General features: G+C 36.3%; 2 protein-coding genes across 6 annotated transcripts in view; one reads left to right on the forward strand and one right to left on the reverse strand.

Moving 5' to 3' along the window:
* NDC80 (NDC80 kinetochore complex component) overlaps positions 1–7,881 on the reverse strand; it is a 47,142-nt gene extending 39,261 nt beyond the window's left edge. Inside the window, exons 1-3 of the mRNA XM_004455864.5 lie at positions 7,762–7,881; positions 6,374–6,483; positions 4,950–5,036 (exon numbers count right to left, since the gene is read on the reverse strand). Coding sequence (XP_004455921.2) covers positions 4,950–5,036; positions 6,374–6,474 — 188 coding nt within the window. The 5' untranslated portion in view covers positions 6,475–6,483; positions 7,762–7,881. The remainder of the gene's footprint in view (positions 1–4,949; positions 5,037–6,373; positions 6,484–7,761) is intronic.
* A 30-nt stretch (positions 7,882–7,911) lies between these two features.
* METTL4 (methyltransferase 4, N6-adenosine) overlaps positions 7,912–14,616 on the forward strand; it is a 43,914-nt gene continuing 37,209 nt past the window's right edge. For 2 of the 5 annotated variants that reach the window (XM_058277495.2, XM_058277497.2), the window contains exons 1-3: positions 7,912–8,479; positions 9,488–10,402; positions 12,447–12,509. In XM_058277495.2, the coding sequence (XP_058133478.1) occupies positions 10,004–10,402; positions 12,447–12,509 (462 nt within the window). In that variant the 5' untranslated portion in view covers positions 7,912–8,479; positions 9,488–10,003. The remainder of the gene's footprint in view (positions 8,480–9,487; positions 10,403–12,446; positions 12,510–14,616) is intronic. The other 3 variants (XM_058277496.1, XM_058277494.2, XM_058277498.2) reach the window with 3 other exon arrangements.

Genomic DNA, 14,616 nt, shown 5'->3' on the forward strand with positions numbered 1-14,616 from the left:
AATGAAAAACTGCAAATTAAGAAAAGCCCATGACACCAGATGGTTTCACTGGTGACTTTTACTAAACACTCCAAGAAGAATTAACATCAATACTGCTCAAACTGTTCCACAAAATTGAAAAGGAGAGATCATTTCCTAACTCATTGTATGAGGCCTGTATCACTCTAATTCCAAAGTCAGATAAAGTTATGGAAGAAACAAAAAGTAGGGATCAATATCCCTGATAAATATAGATGCAAAAATCCTCAATAAATGCAAGCAAACTGAATCTAGCAGCACATTAAAAGAATTTTCTTTATTTAAAGATTTTTAATTTATTTCTCACTGCCCCGTCCCCCCCGCCCCCGCCTTGTCTGCTGTGTGTACTTCTGTGTCTGCTTGTATTCTTGTTGGTGGCACCAGGAATCTGTGTCTCTTTTTTGTTGCGTCATCTTGCTGCATCAGCTCTCTGTGTGGGCGGTGCCACTCCTGCGCAGGCTGCACTTTTTTTGCGTGGGGCAGCTCTCCTTGCGCATGGGGCTCCCCTACATGGCATGGCACTCCTTGTGCGCTTCAGGACTGCACATGGGCTGGCTCACCACATGGGTCAGGAGGCCCTGGGTTTGAACCCTGGACGTCCCATGTGGTAGGTGGACACTCTATCCATTGAGCCAAATCCGCTTCCCAAATTAAAAGAATTATACACCATAATCAGAGGGATTTTTTCTGGGAATGCAAAGGTAGTTCAACACAAGATAATCAATTAATGCAATACACTACATTAAGAGAATGACTAAAAACAGTCATCTTAACACAGAAAAGTCATTTGACAAAATCCAGCACCCCTTCTTGAAAAACATTCAGTAAGCTGTGAATAGAAGGAAATATCCTTACTATGATAAAGGGCATATATGAAAGACCCACAGCTAATATCATACTTAATGGTGAAAGACTGAAAATGGTCCCCCTAAGATCAGGAACAAGACAAGGATGACTGTTACCACTTTTTTCCAACATTGTAATGGAATTTCTATCCAGCAATTAGGCAAGAAAAAGAAATAAAAGGCCTCCAAATTAGAAAGGAAGTAAAATTTTCTCAATTTTCAGATGACATGCTCTCATACACAGACACAGAAATTTTGAGAGGTCCACAACAAACCTACTAGAGCTAATAAACAATTCAGTAAAGTGTTAAATCAACATGCAAAAAATCAGTTTCTATATACTGTTTCTATATACTGTTAAAGATTAATCTGGAAAGGAAATTAAGAAAAAATTCCATTTACAATAGCAACTAAAAGAATCCATTATCTAGAAATAAATTTAACCAAGGATATATAGGAGTTGTATATGGAAAATTAAAAAAACATTGCTGAAATAATGAAAGAAAACCTAAACAAATGGAAGGACAGTGCATGTTTATGCACTGGAAAACTAAGTATCATTAAAATGTCAATTCTACTCAAAAGTGTTACAGATTCAGGGCAATTCCAATCAAAATACCAAGATCTTTCTTTTTAGAAATGGAAAACCCAATCATCAAGTTCATATGAAGGGTAACAGATCCCAAACAGCAAAACCATTTTGGAAAAAAACAGAATGAAGTTGGAATCGTACCTCCTGATTTTAAGATTTATAAACCTACAGTAATCAAAGCAGCATGATACCAGCTTAAGGACAGACATATAGACTAATGGAATAGAATTGAGAGTTCAGAAATAAACCCTCACATCTATGGCCAATTGACTTTTGACAAGGTTGTCACATTCCCTATTCTTGGGGAAAGAATAGTCTCTTCAACAAATGGTACTGGGAAAATGGAATATCCGCATGTAGAAGAATGAAGTTAGACCCATACCTCACACCATATACAAATATCAATGTTAAAGAGATAGAGGACCTAAATGTAAGAGCTAAGGCTATAAAACATTGAGAAGATAACATGGTGGCAAATCTTCATGACCTGGGATTCAGCAACAGATGCTTAGATATGACACCAAAACCATGCGCAACAAAAGAAACATAGGGGAGCGGATGTGGCTCAAGTGGTTCAGTGCTTGCTTCCCAAATAGGGGGTCCTGGGTTTGGTCCTGGTGCCTCCTAAACAAAAACAAAACAACAAGCAAAAACGCACACACAAATAGCTCATAGGAGCTGATGTGGCTCAGTGCTTGAGCACTGGCTTCCCACATAAGAGGTCCTGGGTTCAATGCCCCACTGTAGTACCTCAAAAAAAAAAAAGATAAATTTGATTTCACCAAAATTAAAGCCTTCTGCACATCAAAGGACATTATCAACAAAATGAATAGACAACCTACAGAATGGGAAAAACTAATTTCAAACCATATATCAGATAAGGGTTTAATAACCAGAATATATAAAGAACTTTTTCAATGTAACACAAACAAAACCAGCCCAATTTAAAAATGGGCAAAGGACTTTAGAATAGACATTTCTCCAAAGGAGATAACAAATGGTGAATAAACATATGAAAAGATACTCAATATCATTAGGGAAATGCAAATCAAAACCACAATGAGATACAAGGATGTATATAAAAAGGGAAAATATCAAGTGTTAGAGTGGATATGGAAAACTGAACTCCACTGCATTGTTGGTGGGGGTGTAAAATGGTGTAGTCACTGTAGAAAGCAATATGGGATTTCCTCAGAAAGTTAAAAAATGAACTATGTGACCTGGCAATTCCACTTCTTGTTATCTACCTAAAGAAGTGGAAGCAGGGACTACTACAGATATTTTCACACTGATGTACATAGCAGCATTATTCACATTAGCCAAAAGGTGGAAGCAGCCCATGTATCAATCAGCAGATGAATTGATAAACAAAATGTGGTCTGTACATGAATGGAGTCTTAAAAAGGAATGAAACTGTGATACATTTCACTGTACAGATGAACCTTGAAGACATCATACTGCATGAAATATGACAGACACAAAGGGATCAGATATTGTATAACTCCACTTACACGAAAAAATCATAATATGCAAATTCAAAGAAACAGAAATAGAGTACAGGGTACAGGGACAAGGGTCTGGGAGAATAGGGAATTAATGGATAATGGGTATAGAATTTTTGTTTGGGTTGATGGCAAAGTTCTGGTAATAGATGGTGGTGAGGGCAGCACAACATAGTGAATGTAATTAATTCCACTGAATAGTATGCTTGGGAGTGATTGAGATGGGAAAGTTAATGTATATATGTTTCTACAATTAAAAAGAACTAGAGAGACTAATTTAACTAAATGCAATACATGATTCTGGATGGGATCTAATAATGGAGAAAAGTCTCAAAAGGACATTATTGGAACGTACAAAAAATTGGAATATAGACATTATACCAATGTTAAATTTCTTGAACTTGATAATTGCACTGAAAGTAGTTAAATACGTGAATATCCTTTTTTAAAGAAACATAAATGGAAACAATATATGTTCAAGGAGAGTGATACACACAACCTACCCTCAGAAAGTAGTTATATGGATAATTACACAGAATGATATATGGAGAATATGGCAAAATGCTAAAATTGGTGCATCTGGGTAAGGGGGGATAGTTGGTATGTTAGAGTTTTCTATATAGGCTTTACTTTTGTGTGTGTGTCTGAAAGTGGTCTTTATATCTTAATATTTTATTCTAGAAAAAGAAGGAAGGCAAATAAAACAAAATGTTAGTTATTAGTTCTGAATGGAGGGAATGTGGATATTTATTATTTGTCCTTTTCTCTTATTTTTTCATGTTTTTACTCACTTCCTCTGGTGCTCAACCATATGCTCTGTTCCAATACTGACAGGAAATATTGGTAGTACTGAACACACTGAGAAAGACTACAATATTGGATTTCACATGTGATTTAAATGATATTCAAAGTAAATGTTGACTGTACATGATTTTCGTCTTAATTGACAACTTTAGTGTAGCAGTTTGATTATTTATGAATCCAAAAAAAAAGATTATGTTGTAAACTAATCTATTCCTCTGGGTATGATACTCTTTGATTGTATTAAATTCAGTTGAGGGGCCCTTGATTAAAATACCTGTTAAGATTAGGGCTTTGATCCAACCATATCAGTAAGGTGGACTCAGATTGAGTCCCTACCTCCTTGGAAGGCCTATGTAAATGGACACTCCCTAAAGATGATACACAGGAAGAGAGAGGGCTCCACAGATGCCAGAGGAGAGAATTTTGTCACGTGATAGAAAGGAGAAGGCTCAAACAGCTAAAGCCCTGGGGAGAGGCGAGCTATTTGCCTGATAGCCTACAGAGGAGAGATCCAGCAGAGATCAGCAATCTTGCTTCAACACGTGGCAACTGACTTTGGTGAGAAAGCAACCTTGTGTTGAACTCGTCAGGGTCTTGTAACTAAGCTTTTACCCCCAAATAAATATCCTTTATAAAAGCCAACAGATTTTCGATACTTTGCATCAGCACCTCTTTGGCAAGCTAATATGTTTAGTATTAATTCTCTTTTAAGACTAGAGTCACAATATTCATTAATGTGATTATTTAAAAGCAAACTACATTTAAAACACTTCATTTACATATAAAGATTTTTGAAGGACCAATCTTTTGGGCAAAATTAAGTTAATCAAAACTGCTTTTTTCCCATGCATTATTTTTTAGCTGTTCTATCAGTTTGAAGATATTTGTAAATAAAAAGCTTAAAGAAAAAAAAAATGCTATGATTCCACAGTATCTGAAAGGTAGGGATGGAATTTTCCCCATCAACTTTTTTCAAATGTTTTAATCACTTGTAACAATAAACTAGTCATCTGAATATGCTAATATAGCTCTTAGTCCCAGCTAAAGTAGCCATAATCATTGTAAATCATTTAAAATAAGAAAACTAGATTAACTTGTCATATAATTTTTTTTTGTACTCTGAGGGCATCTGCCTAACGCATAGCTATAGGAATTCTTCCATTAAAACTAATCAAACAGTATCATTACCTTTTACCAAACACCGAGACTTTTCTTTCAGATGTAGAAGATGTGGGTTTGCTTATATTCAACTTTCCAAAGGCTGTTTTTTCTTTGCTTTAAGAAAATGAGAAACATTATTCTTCAAAATATGAAAATATTAGTTCAAGAAACTTTGAAAGTATGTTGGAATCAACACCCCTACACCCACCATTACCAATTAAAATAATTCAAAATCACGAAAATTTCTAACAACAATCATAATTGTTATAGATGGGATGGACTAACAATGTAAGTTATAATACTAAATTGTCAATAAGCACCACAAGATATGTTTATATTAGATTTCAATTATATTTATGGATGGCAATTTTAAGGGAAAAGAAAAAAATTTTTAAAATAGGTATGTTCAGTCATGGGAAGATAACTACATTAAAAAATTTCTTTGAATACTGTCATGTTTGTTTAGGTTTTACAGGTACAATTTAAAGCCTACTTTTTTTTTATTTTTTTATCAGAATACAGCTTAAGAATATATATCATCTGAATTACAGAAAAACTTGACAATGGCTACTTTTTAGCTTCTAATACAATTCCAGGCATAAATCTTTTGGAGTCCATAACGTTCAAGAGTACAAAAAATTTCTCTGTTTAAAGCACACAAATTTGAAAAATATATATTAAATTTAATTAAAAATACATAAAGTGTAAAAATTTGAAAAAAAAAGTCTTTCAAATTTTTAAAAGTAGCAGAGGCTCATACTATGCAAACCTAAAAATTTACTCTCATATTAATAAAAAGATTGATATAGCTCTACTGTAGCTTAGAAATATCCTTTTCTCAATTGGAAGAAAATCATTCATTGGGTAAAAATACAATTTATGATGGCAAGTTGTTTTTTGGACATTTTCCCCCTAGAAAACCTTGAGGAAATGGTTTGGAGAAGGTGTTCTGTAGGTTACTCCACTATAACTCATCATCAGGCCAACTATTTTTGACTCAGAGCTTTGCTAGTTGGATACACCTCAATAAATCGACAGTTAAAGCACAGAAGCTGTTAGAACAAGCAGCTGTAGAATATAGGAGAAAAATATGAACATGGATGGAGTCTCACAAATTGACAGTGTGCTAAACAGTCCTAAACACATCTACTCACATATGGAGTGGAAGCTAATATGGTTAGCAATAAGAGTGCTGAAGGGGAATTAATGGTTCCTTTATGGGTGGCCTTTCACATATGACTAGGATTAGGCTTTGGGAGTTTAAGAAACAAATGAAACAAATCACCTGATAGAGTGCCACTTTTAGCCTTGACTCCAAATTAGGTACTACTGGAAACAGAAAGGATTCACCAAAACACCACTCAGACTACTTCTTTTGGATTAATTACTTTTACAGATCTTTGTCCAAGACATAAGGCATGCAGATGAGACCCACACGTGGAGGTACTTACGTTTGAGGGGTATAGAGGCCTTGTTTATTGAAGTCCTGGGCTCTTAAATCCTGCACAGACAGGCGGCCAGCACCACCGGTGGAAACTGAACTGCGCTTCATGCTTATGACCTACATTCATGAATTCAATATTTAAAAAATCCTTCCAAACCTAGAGGTACAAAGGTGGCCAAGTTTCATTGTTTCTTATTCTTGGGTTATTTTTTATTCATTCATGTACTGTGAAGTTCTCATTTGCAGGGAATAGCTATAATTTCATTTAAAAATATTCAACACACATAAACATTTACAAACTGTCTACCATGTACAAGGCATGTGTTAGGCAATGCACAAGAGACAAAGATGAATAAGGTGTAATTTCTGCCTTTACAAGGGTATTCATGGTAGTTACAGCCTGGACTCTGAACCTGGAACACAAAGCTAGTGGCTGTGACTATTTTATTGGGAGGTCAGAAGCTACCTGACAGGAATTTCCTCAACATCTCCTATTCAGATCAAAATATTCTGTTTTCTTTGGTTCCAGAGAAGAGAGTTATTCCGTTTTCTCTTCCTAATGACAGTCTGTCCTGCTCTATCCTTACCCATTATTTACCAGGTTATATTTTTCAATTACTGCCCCACTTGGGTCAGTCTCCCCATCAACAAAGATAAATCCACGGAACAGTGGATTTTCTCGGGCTTTATTAAGATCTCATTCCCTTCATCTCCACGAAATCGCTGCCTCCTAGGATACTCATCATTGACGGGACAAATCTCTTGGTCCTGTCTCATCTCTTCACAGCATTAGATGTTTCAGATACCCTAGCCTTCTTGAGTCCTGCCCTAGCTTCCGGAAAAGTGGACAACATTTTACTTCTCGGGCATTCCTTAGTCTTTTACACCAATTACACTTTCCTTTTTGGTTTAAGGCGCCTGTTTCTTCTACAACATACGCTTCTTCATTCAACTTTTCCATTCTCACCTATATGTCCACTCCCAACCACTTAAGGTGCAGCGTTCCATACGTACTCCTTTCAGGGACACTAGGATGCTCCACGAGTACCTCAACAACAAACAAACCGAACAGTTCCTCATCTTGCCCCACCCCATCAGTTTCTTTACTTCCCCCTTTCCAACCCATCTTCTTTCCATCAGTATCCCCCTAGACCCTCCTCTCCTTTCCGGAAATTCATTCCAAGTAGAAATTTATAGGACTCCGGGAAACTAGTGTCTCGTACAAACTCGGCCTCGAGACCTCTCACAACAACAGCAGCCAGTAAACGCTGTCCCTCCTTCAAGGCCTCTGAACCCAAGTTGTTGGCGCCCTCTCTTCCTCTCCCAGAACCGCATCGTCCGAAACAAAATTCTCCCGATATCTTTCCTGAGTCGACCCCCCTATTAGTCCCTCACCTTTCTTCCAGCTTTCTGACACTGCCCAGGGGCCGAGTTTCTGTACACCGTGCAAATACCCCGCAGAGGACCAAAGCGCCGCCAGAACGCCGACTCCTTCCTTCACAGCCCGCGCTGTTCGAATTTTAAAATCTCCGCCTTCCTGACGTCACCACGCGTGCGTGCGTGTGCGTGGGGCGTGCGCACCACCTTCTTGTCCCCCGGGGTTTTGCGTACTGTTAGCTGCCCGACGCTTCCCGGGGCTTGTTGGCGTCTCTGTGTACCTGTAAGCGTCCTTACGACATCGACTCTAGTCCCTAAATTTAGCTTTGAAGACCTGAGGGGTTTGCGTCTCTGAAGAGAAGGCAGAGCGCTCGAACTGGCCCTGGAAACGCCCTTTCCGTACAGCAACATGGCCGCGCCCTTTGATTCTTAAAAAAAAAGAAGCGTTTTTTTCCCCTTTGCCCTGAATGGTCTTCCGTCCTTCATGACCTCTGTTTAAATGTGCGCTATTTTCATGACCAGGGAATGCGAACGCAGCGTGCGTTTTTCTGACCAGGGAAGCGCTGAGGTAGGAGGTGGCGGCTCTTGAATGTGGGTGCAGCTGGCTCCGAGGATGGTGCCGCGGTGGTGGTCGCCTGGATTCCGGGTTCGGAATTTGACTGCTCTTCAGGGTCTCCTGGTCCTCTAGTGGTGGCCTGCGAGAAACAAGGAAGACGGAAGTGTGTGGGAATGAGGGGTAGGTGTGAAGCGGAGAATTAAGTAGCGAGGAAGTGAGAGGTTTACTAAGCACGGTAGATTAGTTTGCTCAAATAGGACTCCCCATTTTCCCTGAGCTTTAACTCAGAGACGGACCTGAAGAGGGGTGGGAGTGGGGTAGGGGTGAAAGAAAAGCTCATAGCAGTCTGGATACTTGGGTCTAGTAGCAACCGTACCATTAATTAGAGTTATAATTTTGGGCAAGTCATCTTTCCTGAGTTCCAGTTTTACCTTTCCAAATTTCAGGCCCTCCCTAGCTATTACAGGGCCTCCTCACCGAAAGGGGTTCTCTATAGCGGGGATCAATTCCAGAATTACCATCGCCAATATTAGCAGCGATTAAGACTATTTGAACAATTGCTTCTTGTCTGGCACTGCGCATAGCACTTCATGTAGATTATCTCATTTAATTCTCTCAACTACTCACTGAGATGTTATAAAAATGATGAAATTGAGGCTCAGTGAGATCAAATGACTTGTCGATGGTCATGCTATGGAATTAGAAATTTGAATCTAAATGTTATTGCTATTAAATGGTTAAACACTTTTTCTGTTCTTCTCTTTAGTTCTCCGCTACATTAGATTTAAAAAGCAATACTTGGGACTGTACCGTCTTTTGAAAAACTTAGTTGCTAGAGGATATTGCTCAGAACCAATTGCTAATCTGGACTCTAAACATTTCTCTTTAGTGTTTCTGCTATTCCTCTGCCTCAACCAATAATTTGTAGTCCTTCCTTTCTTCCTCCCTTCTCCTGTTACTCTATTTGTAGTAATGGTTAAGAGGGCTCTGATAATGGAGAATGGAGATTTACTACTCCAAATGTAGTTTGAAAAACCAAGGGCTGACCTCTTAGCACCTCCTGAATTTCTGTGACCCTCTCTACATAGATTTATCTCATTAAAATCAGTAAATTCCATAGATCATGTAGTTTTCTTTGCTTTGACAGGACACTTGGGACACTTTCATCTCTCTTTTTTTTTTTTTTAGGAGGTACCAGAAATTGAACTTGGGACCTTGTACATGGGAAGCAGGCAATCAACCACTGAGCTCCATCCACTCCCCAGGACATTTTTGCCTTTTAAGGATCCCACAACTTCCTAACTTGAAGGATGTGTACATAGTGCCTAGATCCAAGGATCAAAGCAAGGAGGCTGTGGACAGACCAGAAAGAGAGGATGATCAAATTGGGCTTCTAGAAATAAGATAAGGTTTTATCCCTTTTTGGCCAAGATGAATGTTAATTTTGAATTATCAAATCTGATATTGAAAGAAGTTTATATTAAAAAGTTGCAGTTTTCCTTAGAACTGATCCAGATATGTATATAACCGTGTCATGAATTTTAAATTCTCTTCTGGATACATTTAAAGTTTATATACTCATATATCAAATCTGCCTGTGTATATGAAGTGTATTTTGATTGAAATAAAGTAAGAACTTGGTCCAGAAAGTTAGGTTTTACTCCTTTTCCCTGAATCTCAGAGACATTAATTTTAAGGAAAAGAATGTCTGTCGTGCACCAGCTGCCACCTGGATGGTTATTGGATCATCTTTCTTTCATTAATAAGATAAACTATCAACTTCACCAGCATCGTGAACCTTGTTGCTGTAAAAATGAACCCACTCCTTCTGTACACTTTGGTTCTCTTCAAATGGATTCTCTGCCCTCTCTTGGAGCCTCGACTACATTTATTGCTGCCAACTCGACTATTACTGAGCCAGAGAATGATGATGGAGGAAATTATGAAATGTTCATACAAAAATACGTTTTTCGATCTGAACTATTTGATGTCACGAAACCCTATATAATTGCAGCTGTTCACAAAGAATACCAACAAAATAATGAAAAGGAAGATGTAATTGATGGTGTTAAAAGAGAGATCTCCATTTCTATTACTGGGAAGGTAGAGAGTTTTAAGAAATATTTATTTTTCTATAGGAATTAGAAAAAAAAATTATTTCCATTACCTTGAATGTCTTGTGATTTACTAAGTATAAAGAAGAATCAATAAAGCATAAGAAGGTTTTAGTTTATCCAGAGTAATTTATAACTCTTTCCTAATGTTCTACCATTCCTGTAAGTCTAAATTTGGAAAATTCAGAAGTAACCAAAGTTGGTTGAATACTCTGTAAATTAGACACACAAACCCTTACTTAGGTATTTGTATTGATTGCATGTTTTTAAAAATGTGTTTCCTTCTCTGTAAAATTCCAAGTGGTAAATGGATTTTGGGATATTTTTAGGGACCTGTCCTTTGTGGGAAAGATAATATAAGTTTAGTGATGGAAATAGAAAACTACTATGAAAAATGTGCATGCTTGTAAATCATGTATATTTGTATGATTTGTATGTTACATTGGTGCAACCTGTTAATACGGTTTTGTTTTTTTTAGGTACTGGGGCTGGGGATTGAACCCAGGACCTCATATGTGGGAAATTGATGCTCAGCCACTGAACTGCATGGGCTCCCTTAATATAGTTTTTTAAAAATAATCAATTTTATTGATACATATTAATAAAGCATATAGAGAGGGTCAAAATAATTATACTTTAATACTTGCTTTTTTTGTATCTTTGATGAGTGATTATATAAAGTTCATTTCAGGTAGATTATATTAGTGTTTTCTTTGTTAGAGATATGAGTAATATTCATTATTCACCCAATAAATGTTTGGATCTTCTGTTTGCTATTGTTCATAGATTAATGAAACAAGATAAACACAGTCCCTGGCTTCATTGATCTTATAATTGAGTAAGGAAGAAAGATTAAATAAATAAGAACGCATGCTGAGGATTAGAAAAAGGAAAGAAGTAGAAATATTTTATTACACTGATATGTATGCATGAAGTAGAAATGTTTATGTTCTTGTCATTTCTACTTATATATTTTCTTTTCCTTTTCAACAATACTGAGCATTAGCTAATGTCAGAAAAGAAAATGTGTGGAGTGGGTATAGCTCAGTGTTTGAGCATGTGCTTCACGTGAGGTCCTGGGTTCAATCCCCAGTACCTCCTAAAAAAATAAAAAACAAAAAAGCTATAGTGTTGCCTAAGATCTTAGTAAAATAGTGTATAAGTAATTTATCATAACTTAGTAATTATAAGACAGATAACAGGCATTTAGAGTTTATGGAGTATGTATATTATCTTTTAAAGTTGAGTCTTTTATGTTGGTAAAATTTTTCATTTTAATATGGGAAAATGTAGATGAACATATGTAATAAATGTAATTGTGACAAGACTTACCTTGTTTCTGATATGCTAAATCAAGTGATAGAGTTAAATTTACCTCAAGTGCATTTATTTGTTCAACTCACAAACATTTATTATTAGCCTGCTAGAGGTTCAGCAATATGTAAGTACTGGCTTTTCAGCAATAAAAACTGCACAATCCCTGCTCTATAGTGCACTGTTGTATATGTTCTTTTCTATGGAGTTGTTAGATAGAGAACGTTTTTATATGTCTGATTTGTAATTGACCTTCAGATCAATCAAAAAGAGCTTTACAAGTGTATTGGGATTTCTTTTGATGGTAGTGCATGGATAGTGCCTCTCAGAAACAAAGAAAGTTGAGAATACTTACATCATCTATATCAAATAATAGGTGACTCTATAACTTCATAATGTGTCATAGCTCCCTTATGCTTCATAGGTGCCAGTGCTACATTCTGTTACAAGGTACTAGTTTTTATTTAATAGCAGATAAGGCTTAGATGACCTTTCACTGACTATTAAATTGGTAATTATTTATTTACTCTTTTACTTTGGAAAAGCTTGTCTCTCTAGTCAATACCTTTTGAACTGATTTTTGCCTTAACCTATTACCTCTTAAAATCTAGGACAACATGGAAAATATGATAAAGACAAAAGAAATGCAGATATATTTCAAAGATCAATATTGTGATAGATGGCAACCTAACTTTTTCTTGTAATTATCTATACTTTAGAAACGTAAAAGATGTGTTACTTTCAATCAAGGTGAATTGGAGGCTATGGAATACCATGCAAAGGTAGGTGTAAAATTTTGTTGATCACTTTGGAAAATTTATACTTTAAATAGTATAAATCATGGGCAACAGAAGTATGGATGTTCTTAAAATCAAGCAATCATTTTTGATCAAGATAAGAATTTAATAGTGGAGTGATTTATTTTTATAGTAATGAAAAGTTTAAACCAATTTTGATTTAAAAAATACTTCTGTTTTCTAGTTTCCTGTATGTCATACAAGTAAATGTAAAACTGTCTTGTGGGGAGTGGATGTGGCTCAAGCAGTTGAGCACTGTCTTCCCACATAGGAGGACCTGGGTTCGGTTTCCCATGTCTCTTGAGAAACAAAAACATACAACAAGCAAAACAAATGAAAAAAAAAACCAGCTTAGGGGAGCTGATGTGGTTCAGTGGTTGAGTGCTTACTTCCCTTACAAGAAGACGGGTTCATTCCCTGACACTGGGTACCTCAAAAAAATAAACAAAACTATCTTGGTTAAGTTTAGAAATTTTTAAAGTTTCAAAAGCCCATTGTCTGTAGGTAAAATAACTTACTACGATAGTGGCCGAAGAAAGCGTGAATATTGTGAAGGATGTATTTCTAGAACTTAGAGATAAATGAGATTGAGGAGCTAAAGAAATGAGAAGGGAAAACAAAGGATTCACAGATATTTTAGGCCTAGTTGTCAGTGAAGCAGCTTTGACTGCATGGGAAAATTGGGGTTGGAATTTTGTTTAGGAGGGATGATACTAAGTTCAGTTTTGAATGTGTTGAATTAATATGGATAGGATATTGGATTGTACATGAACTGAAGGTATCTGAATAGAAATACGTTAACTCTTTGAATAGCAAAAGTCTGCTGTATCTGTTAATTTTGGGAACACTTGTTTCCTAGAAATGTTTCTTGCAAGATTAAACTTGAGAAATATGCATGCAAAATTCCATGGTGTGATATGATACAAGAAAGATGAAAAATTTTACCTTAAGATGTTAAATGATATTAGTGAATAGAATTTCTTGAGTTCGAGTATATTCAGATTGCTAAATGAACTAAATACTTGAGACTTTTCTGATAGCTATCGATTATGAAGTTTCTATGTTACAGAAGGAATTCAAACTCTTAAAAAGTCATAAAACAGGATATTTTCAAAGTCTTATTTACATCTTTTTCCGATCTAAATAAGCAGTAGTCGCATATTTGAATAAAAATACTATATAGGTATTTATTTTCAATTTATAATTTAATAGAAATTAGAATCTACTTGCTGTAATGTAGTGTACATTAGCTGTAATGTAATATAGTACTAATGAACTATTAAAAGGGTTGGTGGCAGGGCTATTAATAGCTAAAATATGTAGATTACGTTAAGGAATCCACACTCTTAAAAAGTCATAAAACGTTATTTTTTATGGGCTTTGTCTGCTTCAGTCTGGCAGGAAAAGCCTGGAATACACCTGCTTTATTTCCTTCATTCACTGAGTCTGCCTGTTTCCCTCTCTTCCTTCCTATCCAGTTCATTTATTCACTTATACATTTACCCATTCATTCACTCCATAATTAATTTAATTTACTTTAAAAATGTTAATTGAATGCCAACTATATACCAGACATTGTATCAGTACTAGGATTTGAGAAGAGATTGAGAAACACTCCCTATATCACAGAATTTATGATCTTCTTGAGGAATACAGAGAAACTAAATTACATTATAGTGTAAAAAGCACTATCATAGTAGCATTCGAGGATAGAGTAGAATTTATATAGTGGAATTATAGGATACTTTAGGTGTGCATAGAACAGATGTTCAACCCCGACTTGTAGAGGGGCTTGTTAAGGAAAGTTTTATGGAAGCATTGATGTTTGTTTAAGCTGAGTCCTTTGAGTAGGCATTAATCATATGATGATGATGATGAAGAATGTTCTAGGCAGAGAGAACAATAGCATTTGCTGAAGTTCAGAAGGAATAGGGAATATGGCTTGTTTAAAGAACTGAAAAGGGCTCACAATGACTGGATTGCAGAATGTGCAGGGGAGAATCATTAGAGATGGAACTGGAAAAATAAGAAGCAGATTATGTAAGGCTTTGTAAGCTCATTTTAAGAAGTTTAGGCTTAATTCTGAGGGTAG

The sequence above is a fragment of the Dasypus novemcinctus genome, chromosome 16 (assembly GCF_030445035.2).
Source record: "Dasypus novemcinctus isolate mDasNov1 chromosome 16, mDasNov1.1.hap2, whole genome shotgun sequence".
NCBI classification, from domain to species: Eukaryota; Metazoa; Chordata; class Mammalia; order Cingulata; family Dasypodidae; genus Dasypus; species Dasypus novemcinctus.